Genomic DNA, 23,416 nt, shown 5'->3' with positions numbered 1-23,416 from the left:
GTTTGTTTGGATGGCTCCTGAAGCTCCTCTTGAAGGAGGAGGCCTGCCCTGAGAGCCGTGTCGCACAAAGGCGCGCTCCTGCGAGCAGCATCTCCGGGTGCGCGAGGGACTGCCTTGGGGTACCTGCATTTCGGGAGGGAACCGTTAACGCCTATGCATTCATAAAAGCTGTGCACACGGTGAACCCCGAGCAGCGGCAGGAGGGGAACGTGCTGCGATGAGCAGGAGTCAGGTTTGAACCTAAGGAGGGAAAGGACGTCGTTGTGCAGCACGTGGGTCACCTCGCCGCGGGAGGGGGTGGGGGCCGAGGGTACAGCCAGGGTCGGAAAGCAGCCAGGCACATTCGTGGCTTATAGAGGTCTTCATAGCTATTGAACACAGCAGTTGGGGTTGTCGTGGTTTAGGGTTGTATCCTCTGCCCTCCCTAAACCAGGGATACACAACGAGGTGGGGCAGTCTCCATCCCTGGAGGTGTTGAAGCCCCGGGTGGACCAAGCTTGGCTGGGATGGTGGAGGTGGGGTTGGACTGGATGTGACTCTTGAGGTCCCTCCAACCCTCATTGTCTGAGTGTGCGATGCCAGGGAGGGTCTGACACTCTGGGTGTGCCCTCTTCATAGGCTCTCCTCCTGCCGCCGTAGGAGAGAGGACACAGGGTAGATGGCCCACGGGTTATGTTCTCTGTGTGAGTGTGCACATGTGCACGAGGGGTTGTGTTTTTGGTGCGAAGTGCGAGCAGCTCCCTGGGTGCGGGGGGTGAGTCCAGACCACGGCCGTGGCTCTACCACTTTGTGCCCAGAAGCAAATGCACTCAGGCCCCGGAGGTACGTGTCGCAGCCCACTTCTGAGGGCATCACCGTGAGCTTCGAACCAGGAGCTTTGCTGCCCTGGGCCTGGAGCACCGCCCGTCTGACTGCTCCATGTCCGAAATGTGCCCGTGCCAGCGCTGCCGGCGCAGCTCCGAGCGCGTGGCCCTGGGCAGCGTGGGGTGGCGCGGCTGATAGCTTTGCTGATAACTCAGGAAACCTGGGGACTGGCAGAGCGTAGCGGGGGGCACACAGCCGTGCCAGCAGTGTGGGAGGACTTGGGAGGGCCGCCTGCAAGCGTGCCGGGCGTGAGAAAGCACCCCGACCTCCTGGAGAGGTTGCAGCCCCAGGCAGCCTGTCCTGAAGGCTCGAGCTTGCTAGGTTGTCTCGGCGCTTGTCAGGCGGGGAGGCAGGAAGCCGAAGGGACTTGCCCAAAGCCTCCCATCTCCGTCCATTCCTGCCTTTCCTCTACATCTTTTCCCTCCCAGCCTTGCCCTCGGGTCCCGGAGGGGTGGGCTGGCAGCACCTGACCCCGCTGGCCCCTGCGGAGCTGGATGCGACGCCGGATGCTGCGTGCAACCCCGCGCAGTGCCTGGCTCCGCGGGGCAGGGATGGTGTCGGCATCCTCCTTCTCCCTCTGCCTCTGCCTCTGCCTCTTCCCTGCGATTGCTCTCGACCGGAGATTTCCATGAGCTCTCGCCAGCGGGCAGAGACAAAAGCCCAGGTATGGAGCCTCGGCGTGCTCCTGACCTTTCACATCCGCGGACAAGCGTGCGGCAAGCAAGAGGAGGGAGCACAAAGGGGACCCGGAGCTGTTCAGAGCCGTGACCCTGCCTCGTCACAGCTACCTGCTGCTCGGCCACAAAGGAGCCCACGTCCCGGGGCCTGCCTTCTGGGAGGATGAAAAAGGGCCCGAGATAATAATGAGCCTGGCAACCACTGCTCTCTTCAGAGAACTGACTCAGCCCTCGGGAAGGGGGAAGAAAACCCTCTTGGATAATAAAGAAGTAACAAATGAAGAAGAAAGGCCTATAGAAGGCGTCTTAACCCGGCAAAGAAAAAAAATGTCAACATCTGTGAGGCTCCCTGCAAAAACAGGCTGAAGCCCCTCTAGAAAAGGCATTCACTCGGGGAAAGGCAAAAGGCTACATTTCTCTGCGGAGATGCAAAGGGTTTGATGAAGCTGCCCTTTCCCTTTCCAGGGCAGGTGAACCAAGCGCTAATGTTCATCTTCAGCTTGATTAAAGCATCAAGGGCGGGGAAGGGGGCGCGGGGGAGAGGGGCGCCGGGAGTCAACGAGGGGTGGACTGGAGCCGGGGCGGACGCCGGCACAGCGAGGTGCGGGAGAAAAGCGCCGGGCATTAGCGAGAGCGCTGTTGAACAAGAGCCCCTTTAGTCAGCCCATTTGAGGAGAGACCGGCGCCGCGTAACCGTAATCCTCTTAGCACGACTTAAACGTGTTGGTACAAAACAGAGAAATATAATATGAATGTAATAGTCACGTTTGCTAAAGGCCTTAATAAAGAGACAAAGGCTCTTTCTGGTGATCCTCCGTGCCGGGTCAGGGCCGCGGTGCTGCAGATGCCTTCGGGAAGTTTGCTCCAAAAGCAGTTGGGAAATAGCTCGTTCGGCCACGCGAGGTCTTGGGTTCTTCACCCCGGGGCTTCGCCGGGGACGTGCGCCGTCACGGAGCAAACTCTCCGCCTCGCGGGCCGGGCGCCGTGCTCTGCAACCCGGGCAGCGCTGGGAAATGAACGGTGCTCACCGGGCAATGTGCACCCAGTTGCAGTCTCCATCTCTTGCAGCCCTTCACGTAGGCATACGCAACGAGCCTGGCAATGTCCCCGGAGAGGAGCGGGTAAATGCTCTGCCCGTTGACGGAGGGCGTAGGCCGGGTGGGTTGAGTTCAGACGGAGCAGGGGTGTCGCGATACAAACTCCTCGCAGGATCGCTTCCCCGGGGGCTCAGACCCACCGTGGAGCTGAATTGCGCAGAGTCTTCATCAAGCTGAGCAGAAGATGCCAAACTGCAACCAAGTGCAAAGGTCTCCGACTCCGCCGGCTTCGCTCTGACTTGGAGCAAAGTCTTTTGGACGAGACAAATGCAGATGCTCTTTCTTCTGCGGCTGCTGCGAGGCATCGCGGTGGCCCCGTGCAAGGTTTCTTGTATGTGGGTTTCATACTACACGCGCAAGTCTCAGCAGTCATTCAATCAGGAAAATGCAGTTCGGTTATTCTTCCAGACCTCTTTGTTGAAGCTCCATGGGAAGAGCTGTTTGAGCTGGTGGGAATCTTTTCAATAGACTGGGTTTCCACAGGAAAATACCATTGCCTGGAAATTGAATTATTTCAAGGGAGTTCAATCACAGTGGCTAGCCTTGAAAAACTTTTCATTAATGTCGTATTTATATCTCATGTACTGTGATATGGTTGTGTGCACCAGTGGGCACATTCATTGATGTGCTGGAAGTGCGGCACATTGGGTTTAGTACCTGCAATAACAGGTACTAAAGTCTTTGAAAAAGTGGCAAAGTCACTTGAAAAAAGTCTTGGCAAAGTCTTTGAAAAAATAATCAAGGCTAACATTTGCGAGAGCCCAGCAGGAAAAATGATGCTGACGGGAAACCAGCACAGGTTCGTGGCAGGCAGATCATGCCTGACTAATCTAGTCTCTTTTTATGACCAGGTTACAAAACACCTGGACACAGGAGGAGGGGTGGATGTCGTATACTTAGACTTCAGGAAGGCCTTGGATACGGTATCCCACCCCATACTGGTGAACAAGTTAAGAGGCTGTGACGTGGATAACTACACAGTCCGGTGGGTGGCAAATTGGCTGGAGGGTCGCACCCAGAGAGTCGTGGTGGATGGGTCGGTCTCGACCTGGAAGGGTGTGGGCAGTGGGGTCCCGCAGGGCTCGGTCCTTGGACCGATACTCTTTAATGTCTTCATCAGTGACTTGGACGAGGGAGTGAAGTGTACTCTGTCCAAGTTTGCAGATGACACAAAGCTGTGGGGAGAAGTGGACACGCCGGAGGGCAGGGAACAGCTGCAGGCAGACCTGGACAGGTTGGACAAGTGGGCAGAAAACAACAGGATGCAGTTCAACAAGGAGAAATGCAAAGTGCTGCACCTAGGGAGGAAAGATGTCCAGCACACCTACAGCCTAGGGAATGACCTGCTGGGTGGCACAGAGGTGGAAAGGGATCTTGGAGTCCTAGTGGACTCCAAGATGAACATGAGTCGTCGGTGTGACGAAGCCATCAGAAAAGCCAATGGCACTTTATCGTGCATCAGCAGATGCATGACGAACAGGTCCAGGGAGGTGATACTTCCCCTCTATCGGGCACTGGTCAGACCGCAGTTGGAGTACTGCGTGCAATTCTGGGCACCACACTTCAAGAGGGAGCGGATAACCTGGAGAGGGTCCAGAGAAGGGCCACTCGTATGGTCAAGGGCCTGCAGACCAAGCCCTACGAGGAGAGACTAGAGAAACTGGACCTTTTCAGCCTCCGCAAGAGAAGTTTGAGAGGCGACCTTGTGGCTGCCTATAAGTTCATCATGGGGGCACAGAAGGGAATTGGTGAGGATTTATTCACCAAGGCGCCCCCGGGGGTTACAAGAAACAATGGCCACAAGCTAGCGGAGAGCAGATTTAGACTGGACATTAGGAAGAACTTCTTCACAGTTCGAGTGGCCACGGTCTGGAACGGGCTCCCAAGGGAGGTGGTGCTCTCCCCTACCCTGGGGGTCTTCAAGAGGAGGTTAGACGAGTATCTAGCTGGGGTCATCTAGACCCAGCACTCTTTCCTGCCTATGCAGGGGGTCGGACTTGATGATCTATTGAGGTCCCTTCCGACCCTAACATCTATGAATCTATGAATAACAGGTATTAATGTAATGCGCCGTCATTAGCACGCCGGCACAGTAGCGCCGGCACATGTCTTTTAGGCGACACCAATCCACAGTAGGATTAGTCTGCTGCTCTTCTAGCACCTCGTGTAGACGGGCCCGGTTTATACTGGGTGTAAGGGATACAGCACGTACAAACATTTCGATGAGATCATTTCAGCGTCTCCAGGTCTTCATATTTCCAAATTTCTCTTCCACGGTCTGTTTGGAAGAGTTGACTTTCGTCTCCCTTTGCCAGTCCCAGGCAAACGGCAGGAAATACCTGGCTCTTCCCTGGGGCCTGAGAGCCGTCCCCTCTCCTGCTGCTTCATCCCCAGACCGGCCAGTAAACGATTATTGCAAGGGCAGTTTCATCCCGGAGAGGAATCTCCGTGCGTTCGAGTCTCCTGGGCCCCAGGCTGCTGTGCAGTCCCGGCCCCTTGTGTCCTGCCCATCTTCCCCAGGACGAACCTGGGTGTGATTTACTACTTTATTACAGGCCGCCGTGTCGTGGCAGAGATGAAGGAGGTCTGTCTTGGGCTAACTGACTTCCTTATCAGCCGGCCGCGGCTCTGTTGGGAGAAGTGACTGTCTCCGGCTGGCAGCGCCGACCCGTCGGCTGGGAGGGGCGAGGAAGCGGGGTCATTATCAGGGTCTACCCAGGTCTTCTCTGGGCCTGAGACGTCCTGCTCCGGCTCAGGGAAACCCCCACCAGCTGCATCTGCTTTTCCCTGGGTTGCTGGAGCCCTCGGGTGCCTTGGCTCACGACGGACCGGGCCAAGCCTGTGCTGCACGGCTGGCAGCCCATGGCAGGGGTGCCTCGTGGCTTGCTACCAGCGCGCTGCCGGTGTCTTGTATGTGGGAGGGATGGACGCTAATGCAAGCCGAGCGCTACGGCAGAGCTGCCTGGGCACGCCCCGGGGCCACGAGGAGCCGCCGTGCGCCCGTGCACGCTCTCTCTGTGATGTTTGATGTTTTTATCCCAAAACGTAGCTGTGCTGTCCCTATCTCACCTCATGGGGAGCTCGTGCCCTCGTAGCCTTGGCCAACACACTCTCGTTAAGTAATTAACTCAGCGATGGTGCAAAAACACGCTCAGTGCGGAGACAACCGTGGCTGGGTCTCAGCACAGGCGTGCTGCCATCAGCCTTGCCCTAAGTCCTGCAAGTGAGCAGAGGTCTACGTGACCGCGGTTTGCTCTCCGGGATGGGGGGATCCAGGTGTCCTGGAGGCTCTGACATGTCTGGTGATGCTGATTTTCAGACATAGTAATCATGTCGCCTTGATTTGATCCAAAAGACCTGGGTTTGCTCATCCATGAGACATGCCTAGTGTGGCCGGAGGTGATGAGCGCTGCACCGCCTGAGAGATGGGCAAGGCAGCAGCTGGACTCGGCCCAGACGCAGGATGTGGCCGGAGATGAGGCTTGGTCTGACGATGCACAAGCCCTGCCTGCTCCTCTCCCGAGACCCCAGACTTGCTCACGGGTCCAGTTATCCCCCGTGTCCAGGAGAAGCCGGGGGCTGCGGAGACACCGTCTGGCTCTGCTGCCTGGCAGCATCATCGTCGCACAGCGAGTCTAATGGGATTTACCTCCTGTGTTCAGCCTCTGACGACTTCAAAGCCCCTGAATGCCAGCCAGGGCTAAAGTAAGCTATATATATATATATATATATGGAAATAAACCTGGGCTGATGGTGTCATGCATGGTGCTGGGGAAGCCTGGCCGTGTTGGGCTGTGAGGGGTTTCTTCCCTTCCGTCCTGTCCGGAGGTTTATACTCAGGAGCCCTCGAGCTGCCTCCATGCCCCTCGGGAATGGCAGGCCCCGGCGGCTCGGCTACCACCCCCATGGGTAGGAATTTCCTGCCCACCTGTTTGCACGCGGGATTTAATTTGGCTGATCTTTCACGCACTTTCCCTGCTTAATCGACACCCCCTGAGCTTGGTATTGAAAGGGAAGGGCTGGGGGAGAGACCACGAGAGTCAGCAGAGGAACGGACACCTCCCTCCTTGCCGAGCCGACACGATTGGGTTTGTTTTGTGGTTTTGAAGTTTAGTAACAGTCCAAATCCAGCAGCCAGTTAAATTCCCAGTGCAAAGTATCCCACAGTCACGAAACGAACCCCCTGTTCGTATAAACTGTTTAGCTGGACTGGCGTCTTGCATGAAGTCTCAGGCCCAAGCATCCAGACAAGCAGCTCAGCTGTGGCATGATGCCTCAGTATTTATTATATGTTTAAAATTAGACATGGCCCGTGCTGGACTCTGCTGGGAGCGTCTCTGTGACGTTCAGCGTAGTTAGCGGAGCATCTTGCACGCTGCCGGCCCGTGTCTGTGCGTCTCCCTAAGCCGGTCTCTGAGTGCCGACATGCAGTACGGGGTCGCTGAGCGTGGGCTCCAGATGCTGCGTGTCCCCAGGTCTGGCCTGCTGCGTGCCACGGACCACGCCACGTCACTCTGCGGCTGCTTGCTGTCTCTTTAAGTGCATGCATGAGCCATGTCCGTGAGCTGCCCCTGCGGGACGTTTGCGGGCACAGGGAAGCCCAGCCCAGCACTGCTGCGATGGAGCGGGTCTGAGGCCGAGGGCTCCCGAGCGCTGGGGAGGAAGGGTGTTTTCCTGCTGGGTCCCTGCCCTGCCGGGCTCAGGGTGGCCACGGCCTCCAGCGGTGCCCTGCGTGGGTACGGGCAGCTCAGAGGCTGCTGTTCGGGGTGGGGGGATGCCCCACCGCGCTCGACGGAGCTCAGCAAAGGTCTCTGGCAAGAACCCACCGCGACCGTGCCAGCACTCACACCGGCGAGGTCAGCCTTGTGCCCAGTTTGGAGGTTGGATGCAGGCAAAGTGTCTTGACTGAGGCCACTCAGGGAGTCGGTGCTGGAGGCAGATGAGGCTCCAAGAGCGCTCCGCACCCGTGTGGCTGGGCTCCCCGACCACTCTCTTTGCTGATCTCCAGGGCCCAGCTCAGCGGTCCCGAGGGCTCTGGGGGTCTCCATCGGGCGCAAGGATGAGTGTCTTCGCTGGTGCCGGAGCAGCGTGCAGGAGCGGCGAGTCGGTGTCCGACTGCCAGGCTGGCAACCGCGGGGTGGGGGACATGACCCGGCAGCCGGCAGCTGGCCAGGGCAACCCTGCTCCTGGCTCTGTCCACCCGGCAGCCCAACGCGGCTTTCCCCAAAGGCCTCGTGGTCAGGGCCGGGTGAGGAGCGTGCTCAGGGGCTGGGCCCAGCATCCCTCCAGCATGCTGGGAGCCCCAGAGGCTGCACAGCGCCCATCGCCCTAATCGCGATAACCTTGAGATGAGGGACCCCCACCCCGCCAGCATTTCCCTGGGAGGACAGCTGGGCCCAAACCCGGTGCAGCTTTGCAGGGGAAGAGGGGGAGCGGTAGCAGGGGTGGAGGAGACCCCAGCAGCCGGCTGCACCCCGGCTACCCCTGCACCCCGCTGCTGCTTCTCCTCCCTTGCCTCTAATTGCTGTTAATTGTTCAGGATCAGGGCAAGCCCAAGGTGGAGGATGGCACGGGGGGATTCCCTGGTGCTTCTGACCGTGGCGTTTTAAAGATGTGCGTATAACAGCGTGGGGCTGGGCTGGCTTCCCCATCCCCTCCTCTCCTGCGGGCTGATACAGGGCCCTTCTGGCACGGCTCTGCCCTTCGGTTCGGCCCCTGCGCGGTCACGACGCTGCCAGCCAGCAGCGCCCTGTCGTGTCTCGGCTCCTCTCTCAGGTCCGTGATGTTGCTCATGCAGCTCTGGGACCTGGTTTTGCTCTGTGCTTTGTCTGGGTCCCCAGGGCCCGAGGGGATGCTGAGGCTGGGGCTGCTTTCCTGGTGCTCAGGGCTGGAGGTCTCGGGCATGCCTCTCAAGGTTTTGCATGCTCAGCTGCAGATGCTGAGGGCTCTTACTGCAGATGCAGGCAGGGACCCAGTACCGAGCTTGGCCAAAGGGCTGGGAGTCCTACCAAGCACCCCGGGGAAGTCGCCAGGGCCCAATGGTCCTTGGGGAGCTGCAGAGAGGGACAAAGGGTGTGTGGACGCAGGCAGGCTGGGAGGAGGTGCTGGGATGCTGTGTGGGGGTGGCATGCTGGGTGCTGGGATGCTGTGTGGGGGTGGCATGGTGGGTGCTGGGGGTGGCACACCTGGCAGAAAGTGGCCGGGCGTCGAGCAGGGTGCAGGATTGTCTTGCCTGGGGTCCCCACCCGCGGCCAGCTGCAGCCCGTGCTGGGGTCTGGGGGAGCAGAGCTTGGGGCAGTGCAGGGAAACGGTCCTTTCCTGCCAGGCTTGCCTGGGTGGGCGTGCGAGGGCGGGGGCACGTGCATGCTCATCCTGGCTCGGCGGTCCTGGTGGCGGCTGGATCGGCGCAGCCCAGCTGCGATCTGGCCGGGGCACGTCCGCTGTGGAAATCGAGGCAGAGCTGACAGCCCCTGCAGCCGGGCTGCGTGCACGGCCAAGCCTGAGCCGCTGGCTCACAGCCCAGGCCCTGCGAATGCTCCTCCATGTGCTTCTCATCTGCAGCTCCCTCCCTCCCAGCCCGGTGCTAACAGCTGGAGGCTGCAGGTCATGGGGCAGCACCGTTTGGGACCAGTGCCGAGGCCAGGCCGGCCGCGAGGGTCGGGTCACAGCCGTGACGTTCCCACAGCCCGGGTCACACCGGGGCCCTGGCTCAGTGGAGCCTGACCCCTGGCATCCTGCCCCTGCTCGCACACTGCGGCACGGCTGCTGCACCCCACGGCGTCACCCCGGTGGGGCCTGTCCCAGCCCCGCCCAGGGCCCGATAACGCAGCCTCCTCGGTGGGGGCCGCCGGCACCTGCAACAACAGCACCGGTGTCACGGCGTGGACGGCAGATCCTGCGGGAACGGAAAAGGAAATGAGTAACGAAGGAGCTGGCGGGAGCTCCAGCCATGGTTTCCCTCCCACCTCCGGGGCTGGAGGAAGCGGCTCGTAGGGCTCGTTTTGCCAAGTCATTTTGGAGAAGCCGATCCCCCTTCAATGCATCCTCTGTGCGTGATTCACAGCCTGCGGTCCCCTGGGCGAGCCTGCCTGGATTCCCCTGGCAGGTCAGCCCGGGGCAGGGCACATCCTCCCCTCCTGCCCTGACTTACTGCCCCGGGGCTCTGGGCTGTGCAGCAGGCGCCGTGTTGCACCCCAGAGGCGGCTGCAGCAAGGAAAGACACCCAGGACCAGGGTTTTGCATGCATTGGCAGCAGCAAATGGGCCTGCACAGCCTGGCGTGACTTTGGGGAGAGGGCTGGAGCCTCTGGCTCGCGCCTGCCTGTCGGTTTTGCCTCTGGCTGTCTGGTCAGATCCAGAACCGAGGCTGCCACGATCTCTCCAATCCCTGGGATCTCCCCCTTTGGAGGCTGAGGTCTCAAAGCAGCATGCTCAAAGGTCTCAAAGCAGTTGGCTCCATCCAGGCTCATTTGTGCATCCTCAGACCCATTTCACAGGCAAGAAAACTAAGGCATAAAGCAAGTCCCTGGCTCCCAGGCCTGGTCTGGAGCCTGCCGCTCAGCCCCACCAGCTGCTTGCCCCGTTCCTGCCCAGGAAGTGCTCAGTGCTCAGGAAGGCAGCGCATCACCCATCCGGCGCCGCCGCGTAGGGGGACAGAGACCAGCCTGCCGTCCTGCAGCCCCGGCCCCGGCGAGCCCTGCCAGGGGCTGGGCCTCGCTCCCTGCCCCGTGTCTGGCCACCCCGAAACTTGGAGCCCGTTGGGACCCCCGTGCAGACTGTGCATCTGAGCGCACGCGTGCCTCATCGCGGTGACGGGCCCAGCAGGACCCTTTCTTACTTAAGCTAAGCCCAGGGCGGATCCAGAGCAGCTGTGCCGGACGGCCCTTGCCGGGACATGGGCCCTTAGCTGTGCCTTCCCAGCTCAGAAAGAAAGACTTTTAAATGGCCTTTTGCTTGGCGCGCGAAGGAAAACACGCAGCCGGGTAATTAGCGGGGCGAGCAAGGCTGGCTTGGCTTGTAATGGCTTGCAGCTGCAAATAGTTTTCTGTCTTCCCGGCCCGCTGGCAGGCTGTCTGGCTGCTTCTCATCCCCACCAATTACACTCCTGTGCACGGCAGGAGCGAGCGCAGAGAAAGTGAACAATCCTCCGCACTGCTCCTCGCCCTGGGGCGCTTGACGCTGGCGCGAGGGTGGCTCTGGTCTGCTGGAGCCGGGTCCCCCTCCCTGCCCGCTGCCCTGGCTCCCCGCACCAGGAGCCACCCTCCAACATCAGATCCAAGCCCAAGTGGGAGAAGGCTTCATCTTACAACCGTTTCCTCTGTCTTATCCCTCTGCTTAGGGTCATATTTGGCGAGGGGCTGCCTGGGGAGGTGGGTGGGTGCCGTGCTGGGGATCTCCGCGGGGGCACGCTGGCTCCTGCTACCCCAGCTAGGAGTGCGGGTCCTGCCCCTCCAGTCTGGGCGTGCATGGGCCGTGTGCCCCGGTGCAGCCTGCCAGGGGTCACATCCCTGCAGCTGAGCTGGCGTGGGCGCCAGGGTGATGCTTTCACGTTGGCACGAGAGACGGTCCCGTCCAGGCTGGCTTGCCAAGCTGCTGTGGTCCGAGGCAAAGCCGGCTCCACCGTGGTAGGTGTGGGGCTGGAGGTCCCAGGCCGGGTGAGGGGGGTGGGATGCAGTGGGGAGGAGAGAGGGCAGGGCAGGTGCGTGTGAGCTCGATGCTGGCACATCCACTGGCGTGTCCGTGGCTCCAACAGGCCATAGCCCTCCCCAGGGCCCAGCACCGGTGCAGCAGCCACGGGATCCGGCATGCAGCAGTGCTGGAGCCCGGCCCAGGGCATCTCTCTCTCTGCTGGTGAGGAGGAGGATGGCGTGATGATGATGCACAGGGCCTCGGGCTGGGAGCAGCGCCAGCTCTCAACGGGACGACTTGAGCTTCAGCCTGGGGTTCGGAGGGAGCCCGGGGGTCCAGACTCTGCCTCCGCAGACAGGAGCGGCACCGAGTGCGAAGGCGCCTGGTCGGTGAGTAACGATGCTCGGCTCCCGCTCTGCATCCCCGGCAGGGCCATGTGGGAGCACGCAGACCACGCCTGCCAGCTCCGTCCCGTGCGAAGGTGCAGGACACGCTGGTCTGCCCTGCGCCATGCGTGCGGCGTGGCTGGTGCGGGGAGGAAGGCGGCCCGTCAGCATGCCCGTGACTGTGCAGGGACCCGCGTACGGGGGCAAGACACTGGGTCCGGTCCACGCCAGGATGGGACTCCCAGCGCCATCCCGTGCTGGGGCCGATGGGACGGGCTTGGCAGACGAAAGCTCGTTCTGCTATTGATGCTAATCAGTGGGAACGCTGCGCCCGCCCCTCGGGGGCCCGGTAATGAGGCCGGCCCAGCGTGCCAGCATTGTGCGTCCGGCACAATTAACGACGCCCCCTTGCCACATTACCAGGCCCTTTCTTTGCGCGCTGGCCCTCGGACGCTGAAAGGGGACAATGGGGGCCGGGCGGGAACACCACAAAGCCCGCCTGTCCCTTTGTGTGCTTTTGAGCCTCCTCAAAGCGCCCCTTCGAGGGGCAGCCTTTGTGGGCCTTTCAGCGGGGCTGAACCCGGAGCCGCCGGTTGTTTAGCAACACAGAAATGTGACCTTAATTGACTCTCCTCCCCGGTGAACTCCGTAAATCACCCCGGGCACCCGGGGCATGCGGGGAAAGTGAGCGCGGTTTGGGGGAAGTCCAGGCAGTGCCACGTCCGTAGCATCCCCTGCCTGCAGCGCGGAGACCGTGCTGGACCGGAGGGCTGTCCTGCCGGAGCACGGGGTTTGTCAGGCCCGGGGGGCAGATGTAAGCGGCTGGGCATCTCCCCGGCCCTTGCCACCGGGAACGAAGCACGTGGCATTGCTCTCTATTTACAGCTGGGGGAAACTGAGGCACCAGGGAGGGAGGTGAGCTGCCCCGGGGTGAGCTGGGACCAGGGCCCCTGTCCCTGCAGCACGGGGGGATTTGCAGTGTAGGCACATTGGTGCAAATACCCATGTGCACACATGTGGGTTGGTTTGCACAGGGCTGATCCCGCCTTGGGCAGGGATGGACTGGATGTGATCCCACAGCTGCCTGCCAGCCCTTCTTCTCCCGTGACAGACGCGACTCTTTCCAACCCGATCACGTGTTACAACCCAGAACGTGACACACGTGCACGGGCTTATATCTCATTTAGGGGCCCGATCATCACGCGGTAACTAAAGCTGGACAGATGGACTTGAGCTGAGCCAGGTGTAGTTGAACCAGGCTCTGCGACTGGTTTCGTACCATCTCCCATGCATTTTGCGGAGCCGGTCGTAGCTGCGCAGCTGGGCTGTGGGCTCCCGCACCGCTTGGGGGGCAGCTGAGCCACCGTCTCCGCGTGGCCCTGGATGTGAGACTGTGGCTCCTTGGAGGAGCTGAGCCCAGGCTTGCAAGCTGCCAGAGTTCAGGGCTCCTTTGGGGCTGGGCTCTTGCCACCGTCTCCCACGCTCCTGACGGGACTTGCTGCCTCCCTGCCGGCGTCAGCAAGGCTCAGCGCCCGGCTCCGGGCCATGGGGACCCATCCAGGCCGTGGGCCAGCTGCGTGGGCAGGGCGAGCTTGCCAGGGCGAGCAGTCACCGTCCCCTCGGGCCCCGCTTTCCCTGGGGTGCTTGGAGTGGGATGACGGCTGCTCCTAGAGCAAAGGGATTTGGACACGCCGGAGCCCCCATCGCACGATGCCCCGCTGGATGCTGCACTCCCCACCGTCGATGAATCTCCCTCCAGATGCCGCATTTTATTGGCATTTATTTGCCGCCCCACCTGCCTGCAGGGACCTGCGAGTCGCATCCGCTCCCAGGTGAAAGTCCGCCTGCGAGGAGACGCAACACGTGCGCGCGCAGGGCCGAGTCCCCGGGCGAGCCGACATGGCCCGAGCCCGGCGAGCGCTTTGCCGGCTCGCAGGGGGCTGATACGTTAACTGATATAATTTGTAGTCCCCCGAGGAGAGGTTAAGGGCCGGGAGCACGGCTGCCTTTGAGCTCCCTCTGTGCCTCGGCGTCGCGTCCCCGGCCGTAATCAAGTTATCATATCAGCCGGGCCCCGTCACTCTGCTCAAAGGGGAGAAATTGCAGACAAATTTCTAGCAGCGGGACGTGGGCGCTCTCCTACGTGGCGGGATGAAAAGTACCTGTAACCTCTGCGCCCTCACGCTGAGCCAGCCGGCCGAGCCAGCACCACGCTGCTTCCCTGATTTGATTACACCGCTCCCGCCTCGGCCTATTCAGTGCTGACGGTGCCCGCCGGAGCGCGCCCTCCACGCTGGCCTTTTGTGAGGCTGCGGAGGACGCCGGGGCACGGCACAGACGCAGCGGAGCCGGAGGCTTTGTCGGCTCCTGTTGCTTTGCGCCTTGCAGCGAGGGCCTGATTTTAAAACTCAGTGGAGCAGAGAGTTAATGATTTATTTATTGGGTTAATTGCCTCTCCCTCCTGTCATCTGCGACGCACACGCCTGGTGGTTTGCTGGCTGTTTTGGGAACGAAGAGGTGTCACCAGGAACCGGGGATGAGAATGAACCCCGGTCCCTCGGGCCCGGCGGTTGCACGGCTGCATCCAGCCTCTGCATTTACGGTCGTTTTCTCCCTATTGCTCCGTCCCTCGCTGTGACAGGGGATGGGGCAAAACCCCATTCTTGCAGCTCTCCTTCAGGCAGGCGCTGAGCACTGGCACATCCCCTCCTCCCTAATGAAGGGGCCTGACCCATCGCTTCTGCATGCACGAGCTTTGGTTTGCATTGGACCCTCTGCCCTCGGGGCAGATGTGATGTCTGCCAAGGAAACTTGTGCACGCTCGGCTCGGCTCGGCGCGGGCAGGGGCCGGCTGGGCGCAGGATGCCCCGTGCTGCAAGCCGCTAGGAAGGGGCTGGTTTCTCCCGGGGCTGGCGAGGAGGAGGACGGTGCTTGGTCAAGCCAGGAAAAGGCCTCTGAGGCTGCCTGTTGATTTGTGAGCTTGCGGAGAGGGGAGGGGGGGACACAAATTGTCTCCCTGCTTGTTAGCTGCTCATTGAGAGAAGGGCTCTCACGGCGAGTTCCCACAAAGCCATGAAAGCCGGAGCGGAGGGGGCAGGGAGCGGGGCTGCGGCTTTTCGTCTCCGGCATAAAGGCCTGGGCTTTGTGTGCAGGAATCTCAACAGTTAAAGATCCCCCGGGCACAAAGAGCCGTCAGCTGTAATCTGAAAATAAATTTAATTTTGCGGATTCCTTGGCACCGGGCAACAAAGGCTCAGGTATGGCGCCCCGGCGGGGGGTGACCTTTCGGAGCCGCGAGCCAGCGCGCAGCGCGCCGTTCGCACAAAGGACCCCGGCGCTGGACAGGACCCTGACCCGGCCTGCCACCGCTACCTGCTGCTCCACCACAAAGCCGCCGGCCCCCGAGCCGGCTTGCCACGGCGGGGAAGAAAGGCCGGGGATAATCACAAGGCAGGCCTTGTTCCAGGGGGCTTGTGGTGGCCATTTCATCTGCCATGAATAAGAGATGCGCCCTCCGCGCTTCGGGGCGGCGTTGGGCGGGGGGGTCCCGGCCGTTAGCAACGCTGCCGGAGCCGAACGAACCGATTCGAGACGCTCGGCAGAGCCGTCGCCCGCGGGCAAGCGGGGCTGCGTGCCGACGTGGCATCGAGCATCCTTGCTGACATGGCTCTGGCTCTCCCGCTGCTCACCCAGACGGCCGGTGCAGCATCTAGCCGCGTGGCCAGGGCTGCCTGCCTCCGTGCCCGGCTGTGCCACGGCCCGTGCTGCTCCGTGCCCCATTTATGCCTGTACTGGAGGAGCGTGGTGTCTCCCCCTTCCAGGGGCCGCGGTGCTATGTGCACTTGCCCCGCCGGGTGCTGGGTGGGGGCCCTGGCTCCAGGTGCTGAGTGCGAGGGGCCCGCTGTGGCCCAGAGCCGGGTCCCGTGGTCCTTGTCGGCAGCATCTGTTCTGCTCCGGATTATAATAATAGTTGCCTCATTCCCTCATTTGGCACAGGGCTCGGCTGGCTTTGTCCCACGGCTCGGTGGCCCCTGGGTCCCTGCAGAGACCCTCTGGCACTTCTCTCGTGCACACCCCTCTGACCCGGCCTCACGCCCCGGAGCAGACGGGCAGGGACGGAGAAACGAGGAGGCAACCACAGTAATGGGCAGGGTGGGCCTCATCATGTGGCGGTGCTGGCCTCCCAGGTGTGGAGCTGGTTTGCAAACATATTAAAGAACAAGGCAGGCAAGGCTCTTTGGGTAGATGTGATATCTTTTATTAAACCAACCGAGTAGTTGGAAAAAAGTTCTTTGCAAGCTTTCCGGCACAAGCACTCTTGAAGAACGATGCAGGGGGAATGACGGTGACACGTGGCTTCTGCTGCCAGGGACCCAGCCTGGCCCTAGGGCGTTCGCTGCCGTGCCCTGACTACATGCTGCGTGGAGGGTGCTGCGGTGGGTGGCATGACCCCGGGCCCCCGGCTTCTCCAACAGACCCCGGGCTCCGGAGGCTGCGTTGCGCCAGGGTGGAGGTGCAAAGCCCCGGGCAGCTGGCAGCGGTGAGGGGGGATGTCCGAGCTGCTGGTCCTGGCATGGGCCGACCCCTGCTATAGGGGCTTTGGTGAGGGCGAGGGGCCTGGCGTGCTGCATGGCAGGCATTGCTGAGCCAGAGGAGCCCTGGGGCTGCTCAACGTTGTGCCAGGGCCCGACCGGTGCCCATGGCTTGGAGAAGTGCCCAGGGAGCTGTGCAGAGGCAGGGCCTGGGAGATGCAGGTGCTGCAAGGGACGGACACGGAGGCTGAAGCCGGGGGCCGGACCCTGCTCGGGCTCTTGCTTGGCAGGTGCTCCTGGCAGAGCTGACCTGCACCCCTCGGGGCTGCGTGTTGCCCTGTGGCCAAACAAGCCCTGAGCCCGTGGCTGTGCACAGAGCTAACGCAGCCCAGCTTGACCCTCCTCTGGCACAAGGGGCTGGGGCTGTGCACGGCCCCTTCCCAGCACCCCCGGTCGCTCCCGGGCCAGGCAGAGGGGCCGGTGCTGTCCCCAGATGCCGCAGTGATGGGCAGAGGAGATGGGGAACGAACCCGTGTGGGGTCTCAGCGGCAGTGACATGCGACCCAGGTCCCGTGAGCACTGCAGGGTTTGCACAAGGCCGTAACAGCGCAGCAACCACAGGGCGGGGGGACGGGGCTGGCAGCTGGAGATAGCAAGGAGATAGCAACCAAACCAGGCTCTGCCCTCCCCACAGGCATCCTGCACATCTCTGTCCCGGGGCTGGACCACAGCGAGTGTGCAGGGTGCTCAGACCTTGCCCAGCCCCCCGGGCGCTGCAGGGCAGGGAGGGCAGCAGGGGACATGTATGCAGACACAGGCTGAGAGTGACCCCCGGGAAAAGGGAGCATCTCCGGCACGCCAGGCAATGCAGCAGGGTCGCTTGTATGGAGGTGGCTCGCAGTGGGAGCCCCAGGGCTTGTGTTTGGACCGAGGCAGCAGGAAGCATGGGGGTGGCTCTGGGCAGTCTTCCCCCTTGGCTCGTGGCTGCAGACCCCATAGGGCATCGGTGCCAATGTAGTGCGAGGGAGCAAAGGAGACGGGCACACGGCTCCTGCTCCCCCCGACCTTGCTCGGGGCTGGGCAGCCACATGTTCAGGCCTTGCTAATACGCATCGTCTGCTTGCAGCCAGGATTTAACAGGGAAAAGGGCCCCAGGCGGGATGCAGGCTCCTCAGATGCTCCTTTGCCGGGCTTGTTGCACGCGGTGGGGCCCGAGGGGCTGGTCCAGCAGCCGAGCTGTGGGAGGCTGCGGTCTTTGCTGCGGCTGCTGCCCCAGGGGTCTGTCTGTGTGTGGCTGGGATGAGCCAGGCTCGGAGCCAGCACCAAGGGGGATGCTCTGCCTCCTAGGAAGGGGGAGCAGAGCCGAGAGCCCGCTCCAGCAGGCTGCCCGGGGCTAGCCTTGCCGTCCGGTCTGCAAAGCCCAGCGTCTCTAAGTGCATTCGTTTCCTCCGAAGCCGGGGTGCTGCACCGCGTGTGAGCACTTACCACGGCCACTTAGCACGCGGAGCCGCAGCAGCCCCGAGGAGGGAAGAGGAAGGACGCGGCCCCCTCACCGTGGAGCTGATGACAGGCCGTGATGGATGGTTACAAGCTGTTGCGGGGAGCGAGGGAGCTGCTTTCCTGCTCCTGCTGGAGCAACTAGCACTGCTCTCACCCCTGGAGCCCTTCCCACGACGTCGGGGCCTGCACGGGAACACCGGCCCAGCCCTGGCTCCTGGTCTCGTCCCAGAACCGGTCCTGGAGACCCAGCCGGCTCCAGGTGCAGGCGGCAGATGTTGCTGGTCCCTTTGCATGCAGGAACTGCTTTGGCAGCCTCAGCCCCAGGTCCAGCGCCGCTGCGAGTAGGATGCACCGAGACAGGCCCACATCTGGAGTCACTTCACACCGGTGCCAGGTGGGCATCCCTTTGCCCTTTGCAGGGCTGTACAAACGTGCTGCGCAGAGCTGCCCCTGCACTCCCAGCCCAGCTCCTGACAGCAATGCAGCTCTTCTCTCAAGCCAGGCCTGCATGGCAGGCAGGGAAGTGCAGGGCTCAGGCGAGCGCAGCTTGCTGCTGCCTGCACCCATTGCATCGGGCCGCAGGCACCGTGCTCACCCCCTGACGCAGGCTGGGGTGGAAGGGGGCAGGATGAGTGTGTCTCCACTACATCCCTGTGCATTCGCATGTGTGTGCAGGACGTGCCTGCTGAGGGTGGAGGGACTGGCACGCTGCTGCCCTCAACCCCCTCGAGGGGCTCTGGGCTCCCCCACACCTGTGCAGTGGGAGCCCCGCTTGCCCCGCAGGGCCGTGCTGGCTGGGAACAGGCCCCAGCCCCTCGCAGCAGCCTTGGCCCAGGGTGAGGCGGAGAAGCCGCCCAGACACCATCCCTGTGGGAGCGAGGGCTGCAGTTCGTCGGGCGGGCGGGCGGGAGGGCGCGTGTGCCGGAGCCGCTCCCTGGCCGCCCGCCCGCCCGCCGCGCTGCGCCGTTCTCACGACCCCGCAGGCCCCTGCGCTCTGCCGGGAGCAAGTCGTTTCCTGCCAGGAACCAGCGTGGCGGCTGAGCCTGCCTTGGCTCCGGCACGGGGCTGAGCCCAGGCCCCTGCCCCAGGACTTGCTCCCCGGTGCGTGTCCTGGACTCATTGCCAGCCGTGCAGGAGGGGCTGGCTCCTGCCCTTAGCCCGGGGGTAGCCCCCAGTCACATCTACACTGTGCTTCCCTTCAGGGGCTTAAGGCAATCCCAGCCTGCTGGGCTCCCGCCGGGTCTCACTCCCGTACACGCATGCCCAGCTTTGCACGTGCCGCCTGGGCACACCGACCACCCCCGGACCCGGGGAAGCGGGGAGGCACTGGCCTGCCGAACGCAGCTGGGCAGGGGGCTGGCAGTGTGTGTGTGGGGGTGGGGGAAGGTTGGGTCTTCTCCTTTTCCCTGGACACACAGGGCTTCAATAGGGGTTGCTCATGCGGGGCCGGGTGTCAGGGCCCCCACGATGCCCAGTGGATCTGGCTCATGTGCAAGCCTTCCCTGCAAGCCCCCAAAGAGCCAGCTCAGGCCACAGCCCAGGGGCAGCTCAGGCACACCGGTCGTCAGCCCCTGGCCTGCGGAGGCCGCGTCCTCCTCCTCCCATGTGAAAGCCAACCGTAAGCACTCTCCTGCAGACGTCCTGCCTGGGCTTTCACCCCAGCCCCGGCTCCGGGGCCACCAGGCAGGCTTGTTCTTGCTGTGCTTCTCCTGACTGCTCTCCTCCTCTCGCTGTTTCCACAGGGACGCGGGGCTCAGGGACCTGGACAAGGCACCGGGGTCCCTACTGGATATGCATCAGCTGCGCTCCGGGGGACCCCTCAGCTGCGAGCCTGGGGTTCAGTGGGCAGGTAGAAGTTACCGTGTGCACCGCTCTGCCCCACAACCTCAGCATACATCATGAGCCAGTGAGCAACACCAGTCTCAACTGGGCTCAAAGATATGCAGCGAGTCCAGCATTCGGCTGTGGCTCTCACTCGGGGCCCCGCTCCGTGCACTTGAGACACCCCTTGAGAGACTTAAGGCCCCCCTTCCCCACCTCGGGAAATACCAGCTCCTGGTTTTCACTCATTTTTTTTACTAAAATAAAATAATAGAGCGATTTTTCAGCTGCAAAGACCTCAGAAAGCCCACAGCAGGGCAGCATGTTTGTGACACTGCCTTCCTCTTTGAAATCTCTGCCTTGATCTTGTGAATTGTGTTTGCAATGTGGCAGTGCTAACACTGTGCAGCACCCTTGACACGCTCTCAAGGCACCCTGGGGTGCTGCGGGACCCTGCCCGAGAGCTCATCTGGGAGGTGAGAAAGCTGCTTGTGCACAGCTGGAGCATCCTGCATTGTCTGCTGGCAGGAAGGGCTTGTTCTTTTCTCAGAGGAAAAGCAGAGGACCAAGCGATCCCAAGCGATCCCAGGACAGACAGTTTTATCCAGGGAGGCTACAGCGATACACGCTCCTTGAAGAATCCCCATTAACACTGTGCCCTGCCCGTTGAGACTAGCTGCTGTGTAAAAAAATGATTAAAGCTGCCTGGTTTGAGGCAGTCGGGCTGCAGGACAATCAGCCTGGATTAAACCGGGGCAGTGCGTAGCCTTTCCAGCAGAGGCCACTGCCGTACGGCGATAACACGGCAACCTCAGCCCGGCTGAAAGGCAACAGACCTTACAAAGCTGACCCAAGACCACGGCTCTGTTGCCGAGCCCCTGATTGCATTAAGTCTTTCGCAAGGGAAGGGCTGAAAGCCTGTGGCTGCAGGGGGCAAGGGGGCACGTCGCTCCTGCCTGGGGGCTGCAGTGCAAGCCAGCAGCAGTGCCCTGGAGCCCAGGAAAAAGTCTGCCAGTGCAGATGTGGGGGAGACCCCCTCCTCCCAACCCAGGGGGGGCAGATAACAGCTGGGCCCGGGCGGTGGGTGCTGCCTGCACCGTGCCAGGGCACACGGGAGCTGCAGCAGGAGACCGCGCAGAGCCCCAGGCCCTAGTGCAGGAGTTTTTTGCAGGGGCCAGCGATGGCTGTGCTTCGCTCTGGGGGTCACCACATCAGCTCTGGGGGGGGCTGAGCACAGCTCCTGGGGCTCTTCTATTTCTCCCCCTTGGAAGTGTTGTGGGAACTGGATGTAGTATCCCATATACCCCCCACCCCCAGGTCCAGGAAGGGTGGGATGCTGGAGCATACATGCGAGTCCCCCACATTGGAGGCTGGATCTGCCCCTCTTGCCCTCCTCGTAGCACCTGGACGCAGTTGAGCACCTGGCTGCTCCGGATGCAATCCAACAAGTCTTTGCAGCGGGTCTGGCTGGCGTTCCCGGCGGGTCCCGGCGTGGCTGAGCACAGTCCACTGTGAGCTAGAGCTTGTTGGAGCTGAAACCTGAGCCTGCCGCTATCTGGGGCTCCCCTGGAAATGGGGCATGACCAAGTCAAAGGGGTCACTGCCTGCCGGGGCATGGATCGGAGGGTCATGGGCACAGCACAGCACCGCTGTTCCTCCCACACCACGTGCTTTCTGCACCGGGGCTGGGGAAACGCTGCCTTATCAGAAACACGTGCCCGGTGTTAATCATCCCGGCTGGCCTCAGGCTCCTTATCAGGCGGGACTCTGACCCTCGGGGCTCCTTGGGTGAGGTGGCTCAGAGGCCCACGCCTGGCAGTCAGCGGCGCAGGTTTGGCTGGCCACGCAGCAAGGTTATGGTTCTGGGTGCGGTGACCGTGGTGGCACCGCTCGGGGTCATGCCGCAGCCCGGGGGAGGCAGGTTTGTCCTTTCCACAGCTGCAGTGGCTCCCACTGCTTCTCCCCAGGGATGGGGCTGGGACTTTGGGTGAGGATGCTGTCCGCGCTTTCGAAAAAGAGGAGCTCCTGGTCCGTGGGTCTGAGCAAAACGCTGCTACCGCAGCAGGGACTGCATCTTCCAGGCGGGCCAGCCCCAGCCCTGCAGGAGCCGGGGCACACGCAGCAGCAGGCACCGGTCTCCGTCTTTCCCCGCTCCCTCCACAGAGGAAGGCGGGCGTTTATTTGTCAAAGAGCATCAGAAAGAAAAAACAGATCTTTGGTGTCACATTCAAAAAAAAGAACAAAACAAAAGAGCAGGCGAGACGCCGGGCTCCGCTCTAGCTTGGCCAAGGCACAATCCCACGGGAACAGGGCGCTATGCACAGAGGCGGCCCCACGCGTGCCCCTCCTGGAGCAGTCTCAGTCCCAGTCTCAGTCCGAGCCCCGGTGCCGGCAGCGAGGCTCACCAGGGCCTCCACACCGAGTCTGCCGGGCCGGGGGGCGCCGTGGAGGGCGGCCGCGGCGGCGGTGGCGCTCCGGGGCCGCTGGCGTAGAGGGGGACGAGGGCACCGCTAGGCGCGAAGGCCGTGCTGGGGATGAGGAAGGCGAAGTGGCCGTCGGGCGCCGGCACCAGCTGGAAGCCGCCGTAGACCTTGGCGGGCTCCCCCGCGGCGCTGCCCAGCTTGCAGGGCATGCCGCCCAGGGGCGCCGCGCCGCCGGGGAGCTGCGCCAGCGGCTGGCCGAAGGCGGCGGGCAGCGGGGGAGGCGGCGGTGGTGGCGGCGGGGGGTAGTTCACGGCGTGGATCTGGGTCATGCAGTTGGCCAGGTGGCCCAGCAGCCGCGTGCGCACCTCGCTGCTGACCCCCTCGCAGGTGGAGAGGAAGCGGGTCACCTCGCTCATGCACTCGCCGAAGCCGGCGCGGTACTTGCCCAGCACCGCGGGGTCCGTGTGCAGCGCGGCTAGGAGCAGGGGGCAGTTAGAAAAGGGTCTCCCGCCGCCACCCCGCTCCCCCCCGGGCTGCGGGACCCGCTCACCGGTCATCTGCGCCCGCTGCAGGCTCCGGAGGTGCTTCACAGTCATCTCCAGGATGTCCGCCTTCTCCAGCTTGGAGTGCCGCGAGCTCTGCGGGGTGGCAGCCGTGAGCGCGGGGCCGGGCCGGGGGCCGCGGGCGGCGGGGAGGGGGCGGGGGGGGGCACTCACGTCTTTCTTCAGCGCGTCCAGGATCAGCGCCTTCAGCTGGCCCAGGCTCTCGTTGATGCGCGCCCGGCGCCGCTTCTCCATGATGGGCTTGGACGACTGCAAGAGCCGGGCGGCATGAGGGGCAGGGGCCGGCGCCGGCGCCGGGGCAGGAGGTGGGGCAGGGGCAGGGGCAGGGGCAGCCGCACTTACCTTGCGCTGCTCCGCCGCCGTCTTGGGCTTGTCCGGCGTGGCGCTGCCGCTGGCGGGGGCGGCGGCCACGGGCGACGCGGAGCTCTTGCCGGCGAGGTCCGCGGGCATGGTGCGGGGCAGGGTGCGGGCGGGCGGGCGGAGTGCGGCGGGCGCAGCCGCGCGCGGGTCTTATATCGCGGCCGCACGCGCGCGGCTCGTGTGAAACTTCCCAAACTTTCTTTCCCACAGTCACTTTCCGCCAATGGGCGCGGGGGGCACGCGAGCGGCGCCCCCCCATTGGCTGCCCGCCGCCCAATGGGCTCGGGGCCCCGCGGGCCGGCGCGTCCGTGCGAGGCCGGGGTTAACCCTTGCCGCGCCGGCCCCCCCGGGGCCGGCGGGGGGTCATTAGCGGGGCGGCGGCGGGGCCGGGGCACGTGCCGGGAGGAGGCTCCGCGGGCGGCGGGAGCAGCTGCCGCCCGAGCCTGGGAAAACCACTCCCCCGCGCGCCGGCCGCGGGGCCAGGCTGGAGCTGGGCTGCAGGGTCCCGGCGTGCACGGACACGGGGTGGGGGTGTCCCCGCTCCCGGGCCTTGCTGCTCCATGTGT

The 23,416-nt window shown here is 63.0% G+C and overlaps 1 protein-coding gene across 2 annotated transcripts; it reads right to left on the bottom strand.

The window, feature by feature from the left end:
* Positions 1-21,641: 21,641 nt before the first annotated feature.
* HES1 (hes family bHLH transcription factor 1) lies at positions 21,642-23,136 on the bottom strand. Of its 2 annotated transcripts, XM_014603541.3 has the most exons (4): positions 22,833-23,037; positions 22,644-22,739; positions 22,478-22,565; positions 21,642-22,402 (listed from the first exon to the last, which is right to left on the bottom strand). In XM_014603541.3, exons 1-4 carry the CDS (start codon positions 22,938-22,940, stop codon positions 21,906-21,908), a joined length of 789 nt encoding a protein of 262 aa, XP_014459027.1. In that variant the 5' UTR covers positions 22,941-23,037; the 3' UTR covers positions 21,642-21,905. The 2 variants fall into 2 exon arrangements, with proteins under 2 accessions (XP_014459027.1, XP_019341956.2); XM_019486411.2 differs by having other exon boundaries at positions 22,644-23,136.
* Between the last annotated feature and the right edge of the window lie 280 nt (positions 23,137-23,416).

This window comes from Alligator mississippiensis, chromosome 7 (assembly GCF_030867095.1).
Source record: "Alligator mississippiensis isolate rAllMis1 chromosome 7, rAllMis1, whole genome shotgun sequence".
Taxonomy (NCBI): Eukaryota; Metazoa; Chordata; order Crocodylia; family Alligatoridae; genus Alligator; species Alligator mississippiensis.
Note: the sequence above shows the minus strand (reverse complement) of the source record. Positions and strands in the feature narration are given on the sequence as shown.

What these genes read in the sequence shown, in the direction of transcription:
- HES1 (XM_019486411.2), bottom strand. Translation starts at nt 22,940, where the DNA reads ATGCCCGCGGACCTCGCCGGCAAGAGCTCCGCGTCGCCCGTGGCCGCC. An exon ending in TGGACGCGCTGAAGAAAGAC is followed by an intron (nt 22,566 to 22,643) that starts GTGAGTGCCCCC and finishes GCCACCCCGCAG; the next exon opens with AGCTCGCGGCACTCCAAGCT. An exon ending in GCAGCGGGCGCAGATGACCG is followed by an intron (nt 22,403 to 22,477) that starts GTGAGCGGGTCC and finishes CCCTGCTCCTAG; the next exon opens with CCGCGCTGCACACGGACCCC.